This window comes from Epargyreus clarus, unplaced genomic scaffold (assembly GCF_041222505.1).
Source record: "Epargyreus clarus isolate Ecla_fem2 unplaced genomic scaffold, WU_Ecla_fem_2.2 ptg000014l, whole genome shotgun sequence".
Taxonomy (NCBI): domain Eukaryota; kingdom Metazoa; phylum Arthropoda; class Insecta; order Lepidoptera; family Hesperiidae; genus Epargyreus; species Epargyreus clarus.
In genome coordinates, this window is record NW_027332222.1 from 7,688,240 (window position 1) to 7,709,832 (window position 21,593).

A 21,593-nucleotide genomic window follows, 5' to 3' on the forward strand; every position below is an offset into this window, starting at 1 on the left:
TTGTTTAAATTGAGAGAGTGACATAGGCTGTATTGTTAGGCGTTCAGGTTTTTCATTTTTATATTAATCCACTAGTTATTCCTTTTAGACAGCGAGTATTTGTCAGTTTTTTACTGATGCATGTATTCATAACTCCATAGTGGGTCCGTTACAAACTCCCAGGAAAAATGTACCTGAAAAATAAACTCGCGGGTCACGGAATATATCCGATAGGTACATTTCGGTTTCAGTTTTATGGATTCTATATTTTTTCCGAACATAACATCAAAGTTCCAATATTCGAAAAGAATTGCAAAATATATTGGTACCGAATCGCGGCGTGTACCTACACGTGGCGGTATTCGGTGTCATCATTTTTTCAGTTTTGTTTAAAAGAGAGATGACATTTTCATTCGATATAGGATTTTCGTTATTTGCATTCAACTTCGTTAATAACATTGGTACTATTTTTTTTAAATTAAGCAATTTGGTATTTGAAAGCGAGTCTTCTATGTCTATATGTTTCATGGTAATATTTTTGTGTAGATAACAATAATTATTATAAAACATACCACAGTAAATTTAAATTTCTTATGTTTATAGAAATCATTTAATCATTTTGACGATTGTAAGTAGTTTAATTTTAAAATTATTAGCCATAAAATACCCATCAAATTTAAAACAAATATATATTTAAATAAATACGTAAAACCTTTTTTATAACCATTTCATTCACTAAAATTAACAAAGTTAGAAAAATGGATGACAATGTGATAAATTTATTGAGCCTTTGTATTATCTAATCGCCAAAACCGAACAGAAAGCCGAATAAAAAGTAGGCGTGTTTTGCATCTCAGATTCCAAAGGCTTATATATGTATAACTAGCTGACACGGCAAACGTTGTGTTGCCATATAAATAAAAAATGTTAAGGGTGAACAACCCTTATCACTTAGGGGTCTGAAAAATAGATAGTAGCCGATTCTCAGACCTACTGAGTATGCATATAAAATTTGTTGAAAATCGGTAAAGCCGTTTCAGAGGACTACGGTAACTAACATTGTGACACGAGAATTTTATATATAAGATTTTTGCATAATGACAGGGTTAACGTACTTTGCGAGTGCAATAAAAGGCGTTAATGCCTGCGAGGCGTTGTTATCCTTTATTATCCGTGACTCCGTGCCAAGTGCAGAGTGTAAAGCTAATACTAATACTTACTTCTGTAGCACTACCATGAGTTTACAAAAGTATTACTCGCTAGCGACTGCGTAAAATAAATGTATGAAAAATTGTACAGCGCCTCTGGTGGTTACTCGTAGAACTAAATTCCGTAGTGTGAGCCACTCGTAACGTAAAAAACCTATCGAAATCAAATCGCTAGCGAATGTCATTATGATCTATTGCCATACAAATTCGGTCCCATGAGTCATTAATTTGACAGACGTTGTCAAGAAATACCGTAACGATAGTAGTTATGTTATTCACTAGCAAAATGACAATAGTTTTCTATTTACAATTTCTATAGTGGCGTTTCTATGCCAACTCATGGTAGTGCTACTGCTTTATATAGCTTACTGCAGCTGCTGCATAAGCTCCGATATAAGTATATTGGAATTACTTAATGGTACTTCGAAGGTGGTTTTTAGCTTTGGCATAACAAATTACAGATTGAAGTTAACTTGGGTAGTTGCAAAAGTATTTTAAAAGTTCAAATGATAAATGCTGTGAGTTTTCCATAGTTCGCGTTCGCCGCGATACTATCGTTTTTAACCATTTTTGCCTTATAATACATTAGATAAAACGTCAATGATGTCAATGATGCCGTCAATGCGGCCGTCAATGATGAGAGGCCTATGTCCAGCAGTGGACTAATGTGGGATAGAAGATAGAAAAGATAGTAAACGTCAATTACTATACCATTAAATAAAAGGTCTTTTATTCATAAACGTGCTTCATTTATGAAGAAGAAAGTGCAAGAAAGAATATCCTTGTGTCCATAAAAACATGTCAAATCAAATCAAATAACTTTATTGTGGAACGTAGGTTTAAAAACATAGGTGTACATTGGGTAATTATCAGCCATGTTCCAGCCTCATGGACATACAATATTATAATAGAATAAAGATGTCATTTAATTATTTAGCATTTATCAAAACAAGGAAAGACGAGAGAGAAAGAAAAGGAACCAACCACATCCTCTCGCCATTTAAAGTATTGTAGTAAAAGTAGGTTTATAACTTATTTTATAATAGGTACGTAGGTTCGCTTAACTATAAAAGTATATATATTGAACTTTGGAACGAAGGAAGAATTGAACAAAAAAATGGTTACTTTTCTCTAATACTAATAATCTAATACTAATAATACTAGAGTTCACGTTTTTCTTGTAAACTCAAAGACATTTCTACATCATGGGCAATGAACACAATATAGTGGATTATTGAATATTTTAAAGCTACTTAGTTTCTATCATAAAATGCGAATTAAGAGACGATCTCAAACATTTAACTCTTCTTAAATTCGCCTTTTCCCCGTGACGTTTCAATCTACTTATAAACCCTAGAGGGGATTTGAAAATTCTGCACGGAGCCGCCGTTTTAATAAACACAATTGCTAAAATAAAATAGCCTTGTTTAGAGACCCCAGTTTTCGTTGTCATTTCTTGAGAGGCCATCCGTCTTCCCCGCTTGCTGTTTTGCCAGTTATAAACTCTTATATCTTAACGTTCTTCGAGATGAGTTATGTTCTAAACATTCTATGGACGTCTTACTTAACATCCAGCCATTTATACAGCTCGGGCTTACTGCAAAATTGATTTATCGTTGGTATGCAGAAATAATAGTGCGCGCTTAAGCTGCTGTGGTTAAAATGTTTCATAACAATTCTTTCCTTCTGTGTTATGGCATTTGTTTACTTTTCCACTGACTTTGTTATATTATAGACTAGCTGACCCGGCAAACTTTGTACCACCTCAGAATCTATTTATCAAATATATTTCATATAAAATATAGCCTATGTTACTCGTAGATAATGTAGCTTTGGAATGTTGAAAGAATTTTTAAAATCGGTCCAGTAGTTTTTGAGCCTATCCATTACAACCAAACAAACAAACAAAGTTTTCCTCTTTATAATATTCGTGTAGAAGAAGCATATGAGCATGTACTATGAACATATAATATCAATTCCAGATATAATTAGCTCTAGCCGAGGTAGCCAATGACTAAGTTGAAACGCCTCGTCTTTTTCGTGTCTTAATTCTGAAACCTGTCAAACCAAATCATAGCATTGCTTACACTGATAATGATTTAAAAAAATATTTCCATTTTTCTGACACACTTTTTAATTTTTACAAGTGTTTTATAAAATACTTACCTCGAAGCTTAATCTGGCGTTCAGGGCGACAGGGGAAATATATTTGCGGTGCGGTCTCGGGTTTTTCACGGATCGCGCTATAACAAAATCAACGAATGTACAAACAATCCTTTGTTGATTGTACTAACAAGCGGAAACCCGTTTGTTTATTAGTTATGCGACACTTTTATTTGGGTATGCAATTATAAATGTGCGCTTGAATAAATTAATAGCGCCAGGGCTGCGGCGTTGACCGCGTGTTGCTGTTACCACACGCTTTTATTAATTTACCGACGCCGTCCGTACCTCTTTGTAAGTTAATAATTGTTTTATTTAGTTGTAATAATTTGCTAATTATTGCTCGTGGTATTTGTGTACTGTAAATATAAACACTATTTATATTTTTCAGATTGGTAAAATTCTATTCGTAATGCAATAAATACTAACACAGTCTTATTATTATTTATATTTATCTAATTATCTGCATTTCTGAATATTAAATTATAATGATAAACATTCGAATACTGTAATATGTTTAAGTAACAAATTGATTTTAACGGCCATGTCATCTACGCACGTACCTATTTAACACATTGCCTGCGTTAGTGCAAAAATGAAATTTACTTCCCATGCATTACGACTTCTATACTTGCCGTACCAGTAGAGCCAGCTGTGCGTTACGGCTTGTATTTTGCCGTACCAGCACTTGACTTCGAAGGTTCATAAAAACATGAAAACCCATAGATTCCAAAAAAATACTATACGAATTGATAGATTATACACCAATATATACACAGCCGCCGCCGCCGGGATTTCTACCTAATATTTCAGAAGTTATAAAAAAAATCTAAATTGGTGGTTTTACGGCAACAATTTGATTTTTAAAACAACATTTATTCTAGTCATGCAAAATCAACAACTTAAACATAGGTAATAGTAGGAACATTGATTACAATTTGAGATCAAAAATAATTCAGCATGCGTAGTGATTATTTGGTTCAGTTTTAATTAGTATTTACTTTATTATACCACTCCAAATAATAGGTTTCTTTCATTCTTAACAAACAGTGTGTACCTACTCTTTTCACCTTCTTTTTTCGTTCTCGGCTGGTTAGTTCTTTCCTCATTTGTTTGTAGCAGTAATGACATTTCTTATTCTTCTATCTTTGCCATTCTATTCATATCCAGCTTCTTACGAGACCGTTTAATTTTTATTTTCGAGCTTCGACAAAGCATTACCTACCCAGCCAACACGTACAATCATCGTGCAGCGTGCAACACTACGGCGCACTGAGCTGCGCGCGCGCCCCCCAACAGTGCGGTACGGCGTCAAGATTACGGCAACATACTCGCCGTACCGCACGAGTGATAAATATTTTTGGTTCTGTGCGTTACGGCAACATTATATGCCGTACTTTTTTTCTGCAAAATTAAAACCTACTTGAAGCAAGAATTTCGCAAATATGCCTATCTCTTTTGTGCGTGCACGGGAACCTATAAAATCCCCCTCCGCACCGCGCGCAAAACAAAGACAACTGATCGCCGCATAGTTCGATCGCCAAATACGGCAAAATAGTGCTCGTAACGCGCGGAATGTGTTAACTACTTAGAACTAAATAGAATAGTCTCACTAAAAACACGAATTTTATATATTTCTGAAAATATGCTATCTTCTGGTATATTTTGATAAAATTACAATAATAAAAGACGTATAGCACTCTAATATTTTCAAAGGAAGCTTCGGATTAATTGATAAAGACATACGCAAGGATCAAGCATTCATAAGATCAACGTTTACACTGTAATCAGGATATGTGAGCCTGAACCACGTACGTGTTTCATGGGCATATCCAAGAATTATTTACCCTCGCGAATTTTAATCGTATGTGCGAACGTAGCTCGTACCAGAATAAATATTTATGCTCCGCAAAATGTGCTCTGCATTAGAAACAATGCCGCCATGTGGGTAATTTTTGTAAGGGGAGAACAATCACCTTTTTGTTATATGAATACCACAAAAATTTACCATTTTTACGTTTCCGAATTTTACGATTTAAATAAATGAGGGCCCACTGTGAGCTTTGATGTAAATAAATAAATATTCGTTGTCTACACTCAGAGCCCCACACTAGGATCCCCTGTATCGTGGGTGCCATGGACACACACAAAGACGAATACACAAACACCCAGACTAGAAGAGAAATCTAAATTCATCATTCAGATACGAGTATCTGTCTGGCCGAGGATCGAACCCGGAAACCTTTGCGCATCAGACTGGTATGGTGACCGCTCCGCCAGGAGGGTTGTGGTTTTGATGAAATGATCTTGTGTCAGAAAAATGTGTTCTTTGTAGAGCGAAGTTGCCTAATGGATAGCTATTCATATTTTTATACGCTGTGTGTTTTCTATTAAAATAATACATTGTTGGATGTTGAGGTGGTTAAAGGTTAAAAGGGTTCTTATGTTCGTATATTTAGGTACATCTCTTTATTAATTACTCATGTACAAAATTTATATGTTCACTCACTGCACCGTAATTTGAAAAGAGAAATGACAGCCTGATGATATGAATTTTACTCTCACATTGAGGATCTGGGGTCCGTCAATTTTGTCATTCACGTAGAATTGAAAAATATATTATTACCTATTTGCTGCAATATTGAAGGAAAATATCGTGAGAAAAGTTGCCCGAGAGTTGAAATAAAGTTATGAAATAAATGTCAAATCTTTGAAGACGCATTTGGCCACGCATAAGAGTTTTAAATCTTTCTTAAAGAGATAGCATAGGATAAAATGCATCCACTCATATAAGTTATTTTTAAGACTGTCTTGTTTCTATGATCGATATCCAAAGTAATATTTATATCATTGAAGTAAGTAGTATGTACTATTTATTACGAATTATCTGAGCATGTAGACCATCTGATATAAAGTGTTGTATTATTTGTAGACTTTGTTAAGATTCGTAGCTAAAATTCGAGTTCTTCCGACGAGGAAAACGTTGGAACGCCTTGTATACTCAGTAAAATGAAATAAAACGAAGAAGGAAGCAAACCCAACAAGTAATTTGAATTTTAAAAGTTGTAATCAGGCTCGAGGGATCTTGGAATTCGTAACTGAATCAGTTATTGAGTTATACGCCGGAAGACCAGCAGACTGTCAGCGACTGCAGATGTACACCGTGGCACCCATGACACAGGGGATGTGGGTGCCATAGACACACACAGTATGTGGGGTTGTGAATGAAGAAGGCGTCTTTTTTAAGTAGGTACTTAACTAATGGCTGCTTTCTTAATAACCTTACAGACCATCAGATATTAAGTAGTGTTGTCTAAGATCGTCTGTTATCAATTTAAAATCAACATTAATCGTAAGTAATATTATCTACATATGAGTCGTTATAGACGAGGAAAACGTTGAAACGCTTCGTGTCTTCAGTAAAATCGAAGCAGAAAGAAAACCCAACAAATAATTTGAATTTTAAAAGTTGCAATCAGGCTCGAGGGATCTTTGAATTCGTAACTGAATTATTAGTTATTGAGTTATACAGTTATTGAGTATTGAGTTATACGCCGGATGACCAGCAGACTGTCGACTGCGGATGTACGGTAATATAGTTCCGTGTTTTAATGGAACCGGCCCATTTAGCCCGAGTTGACTTCACTAATAGAGATAATTTTATTAATATGTGTTTAGGCGGCTGAGTGTCGAAGCGTTTGGTTCTGAGCGCTATAATTATAGCAAGGATTATGAGTTCGATTTGCCTCGGGAAGTATGTGATACCTTTTTCTAGCGTGAAGCAAGTTCTTGCATTTGGAAGGAAGTTTGGATGCCGACTGATTTAAGATATTAGGCGGTATTTTAGTCCATAACTAGGCAAATTATCTGTGATTAGATTTAAGTAGAATTTTGTTCTAGATGGAGACGGTCAGATGAAGATACATGAGCGGCAGTAACTTCTTAATGTGGACTTCATATTTTTTTGAAAAAAATATAAAAGTGGATTAATAAACAGGAATCACACACTTACACTACTTGAAATTAGAACTTCACCTTTCAGAACGAGTGATCGAAGTTAATACCACTCAGCTATCAGAGTACTGATGAATGTAATACAAAATGGAAAACATAAAAACGTTCAGCTATTTAGTCCGGAGTATCTTATTGCGATTGCATTGTCTTCGACTCGATTGAAAATGGCATCGGGTATTCAAACGGAAGTTCACCGTCTCAGTTTGTGAACTAATAAAGGTCGGTTCGTTTAAGTTCCGCAGCATTGTCCCGTAGACTAGCATTGATTAATTTTAGTTGTTAATGCTAATTTAATTTATGTTATTGATATACGTTTTGTAAAGGTGGTAGAACCTTTTGTGGTTCGATTCCGGCGGTACCACCGCCACACCTATTTCTACCTAATAACAGCAGTGTTAGGCGCTGCTGTGTTCCGGTTTGAAGGGTGTGGTAAGGGAGACAGACTTTTCCGAGGCGTTCCAGCTTAGTCCTCAGGGGTAGCGGCGCATCTGTGGCCGACCTCAGGTAGGAACATATAATCCTACCTGGGGTTGATTACAGATGTCCATGGGCGGCAGTAGCCACTTACCATCAGGTGGACTGCATGCTCGTCTGCTACTCTTATATTATAAAAAAAAAATACGTCCGTTGTTAATATTAAATCTATGCAAATTAGTATAACCAAAGATCGAAATTTGTCAATTTCTTGTATTAAGTGATAGTCAGATGTTGATCTTTGGTAAAACATTGGGTAGATTGCTTATTAATAACGGGCAATAGTCAATTAGTAATAATCTAATTGTTGTTATGGTAACACAAAGTAATGTTTAAGGTTATGTAAAATCTACACTAATATTATAAAGAGCAAAACTTTGTTTGTTTGGTTGTAATGAATGGCTCAAAAATTATTGGAGCGATTTTAAAAATTCTTTCACTATTCGAAAGCTACATTATCCACGAGTAACATATTATATGAAATATATTTGATAAATAGATTTTGAGGCGGTACAATGTTTGCCGGGTCAGCTAGTTTAAAGATAAAACAATGAGTCCAAATCAATGTCTCTCGGTAAGGTCTCAAGACTGCTGGCTGCGTTACTGCGTGTTATGCGCAAACTTAATCTTTAACCAAAATACGCACCAGCTCTTGGTTCTCTATTAAGTCTGAAGAAGTAATTACTTTATTTTTAGTAAAGTAGGATAAATTAAAGTTTTAAAAAAAGTCTTTCAAAAAGTCAACACTTTTTGAAAGACTTTGTTTTTCAACAACCATCCATTTAAAATTGAAGCTGTGGTATAAATTAGTACGCTGCATTGCAGTGCGACTGTAACAAAAATCGTATAAAAAGGTGTTTCGTATGCTGAAAACGTATAACCTAAGTACGTATACAAACTTGGTACAAAGCGCTGTTCTGAAAACCTTGTGGGGAGCTTCAAGTTGAATGAACCGTGATTTTGATGCTTAGAAATGAATCTCGCTACTCAGTTTCAAAGTTTTCCAGGGCACACTCGTATTGCATAATTATACGGACTTAAGATGATTTTTGAAGGCGTTGAGGGATAAAAGTTCAGTGATATATTACCATCGCCTAGATCGTCGCACTAAAATTATATGAAGATTCTAATTGTTATGGTAATACTAAGAAGTAACACTTAAGGTTATGCAATGATTTAAACATGAAAGAATGACTCCAAATGCCCTTATGGTTTGATCGCGGGGGTGCCAACGCCATACCTGTTTTTAGCGTGCAGAAGTACTGTGTTTAGGGTGAAGGATGATGTCAGCTGACTTATACTTGTACAAGCTTTTGCCCGCGGCTTCGCTCGCGTTACGAAGTAATATTTTCATCCCCTATTTTATCCCCTTGGGGGTGGAATTGATCAAAATCCTTTCTTAGCGGATGCCTACGTCATAACATCTACCTGCATGCCAAATTTCAGCCCGAGTGGTTCCAACCATTCCAGTGGTTTGGGCTGTGCGTTGATAGATCACTATGTCAGTCAGTCACCTTTGAGTTGCATATATTTATAGCATATGTATAGTAGGTGACCCTCTGAATCCTCAAGGGTGGCAACGCAACTTTGATTGGTTTTAGCTAACTTGTTATATATGGAGTTGGTCAGATATGTGGGCATGTGGTCGCTTACAATCAGGTGGACTGCAAGCTCGTTTGCTACATGTCGATTATATTATTTTCATTTATCGCTTTCATAATTTACTACATATTTTGAAACAATTAACAATTGTATCAAAGTATAGCATTTATATTGATCTAGCATACGAGTATAAAGTTCAGCTGGTGTTAAGAGGTCATTGCTCCCTGGGGACACCTGGAACTAACTCCTAATAGTACATGAGTCTCGCATGAAGTAGATGGAAGATATGTTGTACTCTCTAAGGAGGACTGAATGCGAATGTACCCTTATCAGTAAGCCCTTCAAAGTAGAACACGAATAAAACATTGTGGGTTTACAATTACAATATTTGTTCTGTTGTTAAGTCATTACTGTGCACTGCTCACTATTCAATGATAGGCACGGGTCTCATTACTGTTCACTGCTCACTGCCCAATGATAGGCACGGGTCTCTCTGTATTACTTTTAGTACGGATACAACAGACTACGTGATAAGTTTACAAAAAGTGAGTGCAATTGTCTTGTTGTGACATAACGGTACTAAGGTTTAGAGTATGAGTTTTTACGTTTTTACAAAATGACCGTTTTTATATTTGTTTACGTATTTCCCATACATTTCCAATCAGTTCTGATACAATCCGCTGGGGGCGCTGATGAAGGGTACAGTTGTGTTATAATCATGAGAGCAACTCACCTATGGCCGAATTCCACTCCTATTTGGAGTTGATCTATAGGTGTTTTCGACAAACACTGTTAATTTCTTTGATAATAACTATCCTCCTTTGTGTAGTTAAATGACACAAAGGAAATAACTCCAAAAAGTAATTAAATAAAAGTAGCTGAAACCACACAACATCCTAATTACACTATAAACATTTAAATTACGGTTTGTACAATAATTTTTGCAATAAAGTTAGTTTCGTGAACTGCATGCAAATTTCGGTGGCAGTGAGCGTTCGAACTTTTAACTAACTTAATACATGGAGTGGCATACCTGGGCCTCGTAATTTAATTTGATAGTTGCATGCAAGTTGCCAACATTGCTAGAATAACTCAAGTACTTTCACGTATCCCGGAATATATTATGAAGATGAGTATTGTGTAATGTGCATATGTATTAGCAAATAAATTTAGTCCATTTTCAACCTTCCATGCTGTACTCGTATCTAGGTTAATCTAAATATATATAACTCAAAGATGACTGACTGACGTAGTGATCTATCAACGCACAGCCCTAACCACTGGACGGATCGGCCTGAAATTTGGCATGCAGGTAGATGTTATGACGTAGGCATCCGCTAAGAAAGGATTTTGATCAATTCTATCACCAAGGGGATAAAATAGGGGATATAAAATATTACTTCGTAACGCAGCCGCGGGCAAAAGCTCGTATAAGATAAATTAGCTTCAAATTGCTAAATTAAATAGCTTGATTAAAATTATTATAATGTACTACAATAGTTAACATATATAATTACGCAATAAATGTTTCATTTCATTCCAATTGATTTAGTTTTGATGGGACAATAGCCAAGTTGGGCATAGCAAGCATAGACCATCGAAGCATATAAGGCGTTCCAAATTAGGTTCTGTTGTGTCCATCTATTTCTATATAATTATAGACATTATGTGTGTCAGACATATACCACGACTAACAAAATAACTGTAGCAAGGCTGATATGGGCTGATACGCAATAAGGGGAGACAAATATTTTGTGACTTACGTTCGTTAATAATATTCAATCTATAAATTGCCTAAGATCGAAATTTAACCATTTCTATTGGGCAGCAATAGATCATACAAAGGTGGTAGAATTCTTTGTGGCTTAACTCCGACGGCACCACCGCCACACCTATTTCTGCCTACAAACAGTAGTGTCAAGCGCTGCTGTGTTCTGGTTTGAAGGGTGAGGTAAGGGAGACATACTTTTCCGAGGTGTTCCAGCTTAGTTCATATCAAATACTATCTGGGCTTGATTGCATATGTCCATGGGCGGCAGTAATAACTTACCATCAGGTGGACGGCATGCTCGTCTGCTACTCCTATATTATAAAAAAATAATCGAAAGTTTGAACTTTAATAAGCCAAATATTAGATTAATTATCAATAATGCACGTTAATAGGCATTGTCAACGCGGACACATTGAATAATTTATTTATCTGAGAATAACTTCAAAATATCATTAATATGTATGTGTACTATACTAAAATAGAGGTAAATAAATTTACCTAAGTTCTATAAGCGATATAACGAACATCTCTTGCATATAAACAAGGTACTGAAACTTGATTTTCGCCCTCAAGGCTTCTTAAGATAGCAGAAACTACTACCGTAAATAGAGACGTAAGTTATTGACCTCCTGTAGCTTACCGCTGTACGTTACGGAAGTGACGTCATTAAAAGATGTTACGAAACTGTTTAATCCGGTCATGTAGGAAGTTTTGGTGATTCCGGATCACAGACAATGAATTTAGATAGTTTGGAGTCTGTTTTTTTTGTTCGTTAAGTTTACATATGGGTACCCAATTCATTGTGATGTGTAAAAAAGGAAATTTTAAGGGTGAAATTACAGAAAAATCTTTAACGCCTCAGAAGCATGAATAACTTTAAACGAGTTGTATTTTGGTCGTCAACTCATTACTGTCCCATTGACTCTTTTGAGAACTTTTTTGAAGAACTCTCAGTCATGTTTGCTTCCTCACAACGTTTTTCTTCATCATAAGTTCGAAAACTCAGAGGTGGGATTCCCTTAGAACCTCAGATAGAAAAACTGAATTACAAACAGTAACTTGTCTCTGCTTCTCTTGAAGTCGGATTTTAAAAACTTGGGATTAAAGTACTGCTATTGTATAAAAAAATCTTTATAGCTTATGATTTTTTTACAGAACAGCGATTCCAAGTATCACTTTTGCGATCGCAGTTCAATTCCACCCAATCTTATATATACAATTCTCGTGTCACAATGTTAGTTACCGTACTCCTCCGAAACGGCTTCACCGATTTTCACCAAATTTTATATGCATATTCAGTAGGTCTGAGAATCAGCTACTATCTATTTTTCATACCCCTAAGTGATAAGGGTTGTTCACCCTTAACATTTTTTTATTTATATGGCAACAACGTTTGCCGGGTCAGCTAGTGCTAGCTATATTTATATATTAGGTTCCACTTGCTTAAAAACATTAATGCGGAATTTTATCTAGCGAATGGGTCCAACGACCGCTCGTCGACCCATCTACGAGTATAAACGTATTTCGCCGCCTGCGTGCCGCGGTCGTGAACAATGACGTCATCCGTGACGTTTCAATCAAGACTATGACGTCGTAAAACACAAATATGTTAATCTCTCTAGGTATTATCAGGCTGCGTGTACGGAAATATAGTTGAAACTTTGACTCTTTTGCTTGTGCAGTATATACGAGTAGTTGTGGAATCCAAGTTTACGTAATTGGAGCTTTCTTTAACTGACAGTTGCTATTTGAAACACACATTACTTAAAAAGAGAGTTATTTTTCTTGTATCTCTCATGAACGTAGAAAAATAATCAGGATTAGTAAGATGTACTTTAAGCACCAGAACAATTAAATAAGGCGGCTATTCAGTTTAATCAAGAATATGTCATTTTTGTAAGAAAAAACAATTGTATTTGTAAGAATTGTGAAGTTTCACTACTCCACTAAGAACAGTTAAATAAACATTGTAATCATATTCTGCATATCAAAATACGAGAATCTTTAAAAGCTGTATTCCTTAGCTAGTTAACGTTAAAAATGTATCTGTATAAATAAAAATATAATATTTAGTCTGAATTACGGTTAAGTAACATATGGAACTACCACCTCAATTCTCAGGACTTCATGTATATCCTGTTCAATCCAGTCCAATGCTATAAAATAATGTATAAATAACGTGCTAGATATAATTGTGACGCTCTTCTAACCCAGAGTATTGTCGCAGGTGACCTGCCGCGACCACGCAGCAAGGGCGAGTACGTATTCGTAATCGCCCAACTGCTTTTCGGGTTGCTGTTGTTCGCGACGGTCCTCGGCCATGTGGCCAACATCGTCACATCTGTCAGCACCGCGAGGAAGGAGTTTCAGGGTAAGTGAATCACGTTATATTATAATTAAGACATTTTTTTTCCATATTTTTTTATAATATCGGAGTAGCAGACGAGCATGCAGTTCACCTGATGGTAAGTGGCTACTGCCGCCCATGGACATCTGTAATCAACCCCAGAGAGGATTAGATATTCCTACCTGAGGTCGGCCACAGATGCGCCGCTACCCCTGAGGACTAAGCTGGAACGCCTCGGTAAAGTCTGTCTCCCTTACCACACCCTTCAAACCGGAACACAGCAGCGCCTAACATTGCTGTTATTAGATAGAAATAGGTGTGAAATTATGTATTATGTAGGTAGGAAATTAACACATATTATTAAAAATGTGTTAGAGCCAGTATGGTTCCACCGGGGAGATGCCACGGACTCACCTATTTCTAGGATGCACTCTGTTTCGGTAAAAGGGTGTGGATGTCGGCTGACTAACTACTACGGCTACTAACTTAGTCCTCTGTACCCTTACCATGAGTTTTTACGTTTCGACAAATATGACTGTTTTGGTATTTGTTTACGTATTGGTCCATACAATTTCCAAGTTCTGATATAATTCGCTAGGGGCGCTGATTGGAAATAGTATGGGCAAATACGTAAATAAATACCAAAACAGTCATATTTGTCAAAACGTAAAAACTCATGGTAAGGGAGTAACAACTCATTTATGATCGCCTTCACTTAGAACATCTTCTATATAAAGTCACCGATGTCCACGGGTGGAAGTGATCACTTTACATCAGGTGGACTGCAAGGACCTTTGTTATTCCAATAAAAAAGTTCTACAACTTAGTCTATGAAAGATAAAGTTGTGTTCATGTGTGCATAGATTTTGAAATTTAGTGTAATTTAGTAAGTAATTTAGTGGTTTGTCCTAAAACATACGTAAGTTTATACATCCAAAAAGTTAGTAGACATTATATGTCTATTATTAAACCCACAGAAGGTTATTAAAATGAATCTCTAGAAGCAGAATATTTATTAAGGCAGGTGCAGTAAACAGTACGCTGCCAACCAAAAGTCTTTCAGTTCATCAGTTCAAAAGTTAACCATACTTATCTGTTTAACTTTTATATTAAGAGTTTTTTGTTGAAGAATGTTCAATTTACGTTTGTAAGTCGCTGAGCTGGTGCCAACGAAACCAAAAAATATTAAAATTAAATACACAAAGGATGCCAAAAAACCACGTGCGCCGTGTTAGCGATTCATGTTGATATGTAAATTCTAGCGGGGAGATCTTTTTATGTTGTAGTACAGTTCTTCTTATGGAAATTCACGTTTCGTAAAATATCTTTTTTACATTCTGTAGTTATGTTTAACAGATCTTAGCAAAAAATTGATTTAGCTGATCTTAAACTTAGATACTTACTAAGATACATAAACTTAAACTTAGATACATTAATGTTATTAAAAGTAGTCTACTCAACTATAAATTAATTAGTGCGTAAATTTCTACAGTCAAAGCATATTGAAAAACGTGTTATATGTATACTTTAAAAAAATTCTTGCAGTCATACCTTCTTTATTTATTCTGAGTACTATATAGGTACTTTATTCCCTTACCTTCGCCAGGAAAAAAGGTACCATTTCGTGAAAGTCCTGTTACAATCGGTGTAACCATAAGCGGTCAGTAGACAATGTTTGCTAACAGATTTTCGAATTTGTCATCCTATTAATAAGTATACTCATATTATAAGGGCTTAAACTGTTCTCATTTTAATAATATCCACTTGAATGGATATTACAACATTTTGTGACATGAATGCACGTTCCGGGGGCGACCTTGACACTATCCAGTGTAAGGTCGAGGTTACTTGTCGCTATAGCTTCGTAACGCAAGTTGAATGACTTTTTATAGATCCCGTATCTACTAACTTCTTAATGGCTTGAATTTGTAGAAGGGAGCATACTTCTTGCTTCGAACTAGGATGCACCACCGCTACGATTATTATGCCTTTTAAAATAGTGCTAAGCGGAGTTAGCTTTTAGATTATGGGGTGTTGTAAGGGAGAGCCCTTACAAAACATTATAATCTAAGGTGTCTCTGACACCTTAAAGCATTTTACGTAGTTCTACAAGGTAGCAAAATAACTATGATGGATAATTTTCTTTAAGAAATTGAAGAACCAAACGACGATGTAGTCTATATGATAATATATGCCTATAGATCTATATATCTATATCTGTAATCAACCGCAAATAAGACTGCAGTCTTAATCTCACCTGATAGAGCTCGTAGATTCGTTGTTGAGTTTGGCAACCTCGGGTCGCCCCCAAAGGATTTAGTAAGAATGTCCCATATTCGATTCTATCATTAACCACACACTTACTTTCTGAAAACACACGTTTGTATTTCATTATCATTTTAGTTGCGTAAAATATATATAGATAATGACCGGTGCTGGAAATTTGGCATCTCTCAATGAAGCCTACATTAATTAGTCTAATAATGTCTTTGTTTTCAGTAATTAACTAAAAGGCTAATACATGATTCTATACCTATGTAACTATATTGGAAATTAGGTACAGAACAGTAACTTACTCACGACCATGCAAGTTCAAAATGATGTACATCCGACGGTCGGAGTGGGTTCGATTTCCGGTAGGGGTAAATGTTGGCAAATAAAGACCTGTTTGCTCTCGGTTAACATAAGGATATCCTCGTTTGTTTGATCCAATAAACAAACAAATATGTTCGCTTTCTATTAGTACTTAGATCTTCCACCTGTATTCCATAGCTGATGACTGGTTTAAATTTTCTTTATTGTATAATAAGTATGTTTATTACTCAAAATTATCCTAATTTAACTTAAAACATACTTTTATAATATTGAAAAAAGAATGATATTTTTACCACACTTCTTTCTATTGATAACACTAGAGTTAGCCAATTCCTATGAAAAAGGAATTACCAACCTTTTTTCCTTTTTTTTAGGCCTATTCCTAAAAAAAGGAAAAAAGGTTGAGAAGCAATGGAAAAATTGGTATTGGAATCGTTTTGTATAGAAAACTATTATAAGATGACAACTGTTTTACTAAAAAAACGGATACATTTTTTTTCTTAGAAATCAACCATATCGAACGATAAAAATACATTTCCTTCTCGAGGCTTGATTAGAATTTCTACGTTTCGAATGAAATGCAAATTATTTATGTTTGAAAATGGAAACGCAGTTTATTTCCGGAATAACTTCCGTAGGCGAGTTCACGACTTTCGAAACAATTTTCATTTTCTGTGTGGCTTCAGGTAAAGCTTTACAGGACTGAAATTTCATTACATGTAAAATATTAATATAACATTTATAAACGGTTTCGTAAATTAAATAAAGTTTAATATGATATGGATAAACCTAGATATATATGTATGTATAAATAGTCTGTGATAAAGAGTTCAGTCTCTTTTCTCTTTTGTTTGCTATTTGTTTCATTTGAAAAGTATTTAATAGTGTTGTCAATAACATAAATAGAATCATGCAAATTAATTTTTTTCTGTAATGATTTTGGTCACATATTTGCTACTGGGCTATAATGAAATTAAATGCTTTTTCGAATTTACTTTTACTTAATTTTTGATGATAATACTTGCGTATACGAGTAACTCTATACTATTTAAACAATTTTGAATTTATTGTAAAAGAATAAAACTATTTATTAATCCAATTTACAACTTTATTATTCCCGCGCAAAGTACAACTCAAACGTCAAGATCTTTTTTCTTTTTTATACTAACTCATACAATCGTACCAGCCAGTGATTATGTAAATAAAAACTTAATATTATAAAAATAACATATCATGAAAATAAAACAAAATAATTAATTATTATAATACTAGTAATAAAATATAAAAATATTTGAATACTTCTAACAATTAAAACAAACTTCTAACAATTATGCTTATAACTTATTATGTATAAATACATGGCTGTTAGCCTGTATATTTCTACTTATATAACTTAATATAACTTCCATCTTACTGCAATGAACAACCTTTCCAACTTTATAAGAACCGGATGTAGCAGAGTAACAAGGATTTCATTAAAATCCCTTTCGTCAGTCTTGGATTTTTCTCATTTAAATGAAATGTTTATTAGATTGGCCACCTTGTTACGGCAAAATGTCTGTAATTACTCCAGTAAAATACCACTTGGCGTCGTAATGAAGGTATGCTGAGAATTGCGAACTGGTGAAAAGTGTAAAAAGCTTCATATCTTCAAATCAGTTACTTTAATTAATTAAATGCCAAATAGTGCACAAAATGTAAAGATGTTACATTTTAGGTCTTTAAGTGTTCTGATTCTGTTTAATAATAACAATGTTAGGTGGAGGGACCCTTATACGAAGAATTCGAACTGAGTGTACAGGAGTAGCAACGAATCTATGGCTGATTTGAAGTAGTTCTCTAATTACACCTTTTTTTTTTTTTTTTTGTTTACGAGGGGGAAACCTTCAAAAGGTACCCGACGACGTGGGAGCGACGCCGGGTTATGTGGGATTTTTACCGCACTAAAACCCCCCCGGTGGCCGCCCTCAACGCTTTTTGGAGAACTCCGGGATCTCCGAGGGAACGCAACCGGAGTCCTCCGAGCGCGATGCCCGATCGGGCTCTGCCCTGGGGGAGCACTTTTGGCTCCTCCCAAACCGTCTGGTGTTTACGTCGGTATGCGATCACACATATCGTCGTCCTTCCCGGGGTTGCTTGCTGGACGGTTCGAGCTCCCACTCTTGCCGTCCGCAACCCCGGAAGCCCCCTTTTAGTCGCCTCTTACTATCTATCCCGGTACTACAGGGACATCTCTAATTACACCTGGAGCTGATTATATCTGCAGCAATAGCCAGTTACCATATTATTATGGTGGTCGGTATGTTTGTTTCCCATAGCGTTTCATAAAATACTAAGGTGAAAAATAATTACGATAACCCCTTTGGCTAGCTAAGAGTTTTATTATTAACTGTAGTCTTGAGATTTAATGTTCGTATCAAATGTGATTTAAACAACTAGCTATTTAGATTAGAACAAGAAATATTGTATTTATGTACTTAGTACTTCTGTTATATTAGCCTTGGCATTCTATTAATAGATACAGTAGTGTGTGAACGAGATCGATGTGTTTGCTAGCAATCTGTATTTAAACTATCTCCCACACCTAAGGGAAAAATAGTTTTAATTCTAACGCCAACATTATGAAGCATTATTAAACAAATATTGATAGGTACTTTGAAATTACAGCTTATTTTCGTAAATTATTAAGACATTACAATTAATAAGTCCCATGTGTTTTAATATAAGTCACAGATACTCGTGTACGCAAACAATTGGTGGTTATCAAACCTCCACCACCAATTATTTTTCAATTTTTATTATTTGTTATTAAGTATCATGACTACTTATCCACCTGTTTCGGTTCAATAGGTACACCGAATATAGTTTAAACTTTTATGATAAAATCAACTAAAGAAGAGAAAATAATGTAAATAGTATAATTGTGACAAAAGCGTGGGGTGCTCCATTTATCAGTTTTCGAAAAGCGCCCCACACCTTTTCGCATGTGTGGCGCTTTTCGGGACATACATAAAATGTATATTTGAACCTTTTCATTATGAACTTTTTTATTTATCTTGAAATAATGCAAGTGTCTGGCTATTTAGGATCAAGATTGTCAGACGGGCTGGCTGCCCGTCTGACAATCTTATTAATAGGGTTCCGTTGTTGTACTTTGGGTACGTATCTCTAAAATTAGCTGTTTAATGAGATATTAAAAAAACGAAAAGTTAAGTAATTATTTATTGGATAATAATAAGGTTATGGCGTGACATCATCCAGAGAAAAATGACTCCATCACGGGGGGATCACGACCCTCAGTAATGAGGAATACGACGCGAGGAGGAGGAGGAATAAGGTTATATACAATATTTGAAACAATACAATTAAATACTAATTAAACTAAAAAAAAATCAAATTATACACTAATAGAAAATTAAAATTAAAATTAATTAAACGAAAAGTAAGAAGCAAATAACATAAATGCGACATATTAAAAGCGCAATGACAATATGTAAGTCTAGCGAAGCGTGTTACACACACGTACAAGCGAGTGCTTGTATGTGTGTGTAACACGCTTCGCTAGACTAACACACTCTAACTAGTTCTAACACACTCGTGTTACACACACATACAAAACTGTAATTATGTAACACATTCTTTGATATTATCGGAACGATTCAATGAAGCGAGGACAATGTCGCCGATATATCAGTATCGCGTAACGAGGGAACGGCGTCATATACTCGTAGCTCCATGCATTTTATGTGCCTTGATATCGGTTATTTGGTAACCGCTATGGTATCGTTATTATCGATTTATGAATATCACCAAAGTATATCCCCGTTTGTCTGTAAGTATTACAGACATTGACCGTGTCAGTGACGGGTCGTGGTAGACAAAATCATATTTTTTTCATGCAATACAAGAATAATGGAATATATAAGTATATCAATACAAATAGTATAGATATACAAATTGTATAGGAGAATACTTTTGTATGACACGCTCTATGTCTGTAGTTAAAAACCTTTAATTTTTTCTAGTAGGCGTCTTATATAACATAAGGAAAGAAAATTCAATAATATAGCTTAACGGCATGAACTTTGAAAATATAAATATGTACTTTTAGATAATTAACAAATTGTTTATTAAATAAGTACTTCACTCTTATCTTTTTACAACGTCAACTTAAGCAATAACAAAATACTTTGAGTGACACGTGAATGTACTGCAAAAAGCACACGTTTTTGCTGGATTTCTTGGACGTGGGTCTATTTATTACCGTGACAATGCTAAGTGTCTAAGCGAGGTAGATCGTGACACATAACTGCGTTAAGGGAACACGTGTCGGTATTTATCACTCGTGTCGCGTTCAACCTCCGTCAAGCGAACAGGATTAAAGACGTTTTAATGCTCTATACGATTGACGCGACCACTAATATGAAAAAATATCACGGCTGTAATAGAACCCTTTTCAGACAGACTTGCGAGACAGGTTCTTTATAAGTTTTTGTTGGTTTATTCGTGTACAATACTGAACATTAAAAGAAAATCGCTAGTAAATTACAAAAAGGCGGAGTATCTCTTCAAAAACAAAAAGTCTCATTTTATGATAACGTTGCATTGGCATTGTTGCAAATGTCCGAAAGTGACACAATTTTTATGCGTTACATTTTTAGAAATAAATAATTTAATACTAAAACCTATCATTTGAAATACTTAAGTCCGTTACTTATATTGAATAATAAAATTTGTAACTTGAAACATACTTGGAGAATTTTAATATATGTCCAGCATAAAATTTAGATAAGAATATAAAAAACAATATCTGATTTACTTTTTCGTTAAGTCTATTAATAGGAAGTTTAATAGGAAGGATGTGTGTACAAGTACATATTGATCAGGGTTTGAAGTTCAGCTCAGTTACACGTGGGTCTCGTTTAAATGATAATGCTGGAGAGCGGTGTGAACGCGGACCGCGCTTTGCCGCGCTAAGCAGGGGAACGTGCCGACACGTCCCGGCACGTCGCCAACCCCCGTCACGGCAAAACAATCTCATTTAATGCTATTACTACGAAATTCTTTAATGTTTGAGGGATTTGTCTGACGTAATTGTAAGCTTGATATTGGTTGGTGAAGTTGTGTGTATTTTTTGTTAGGCTACTTTTGTGGAAATGTAAACGGTTTACGGGTTAGTTGGCAATTGAAAAAAAAGTTTTATATTTTTAAAAACTTTTTGGATTACATAAATCTAGCGAATATCTTAAAAAGGAGAAAGAGAGTGTTATTACTGTAAGAAGGAATTTCAATAAGGAAACATTGTAGAGTGCGGTTAAAATAGGTATTTAGTTCTTTTACTACATAAGCATTGATTTTGTTAAAGTAGGGTGTCTACGTTAAAAAATATATGAAGAACACGATTTTACGGATAACAAATAAGATGGTTTAAAAGACGTAA

At 35.2% G+C, this 21,593-nt stretch overlaps 1 protein-coding gene across 5 annotated transcripts in view; it reads left to right on the plus strand.

Annotated features, from left to right (window-relative positions):
- LOC140747400 (cyclic nucleotide-gated channel alpha-3) overlaps positions 1-21,593 on the plus strand; it is a 155,037-nt gene that overhangs the window by 113,206 nt on the left and 20,238 nt on the right. For all 5 annotated transcript variants that reach the window (XM_073079831.1, XM_073079833.1, XM_073079832.1 and 2 more), the window contains exon 8: positions 13,439-13,582. In XM_073079831.1, the coding sequence (XP_072935932.1) occupies positions 13,439-13,582 (144 nt within the window). The remainder of the gene's footprint in view (positions 1-13,438; positions 13,583-21,593) is intronic.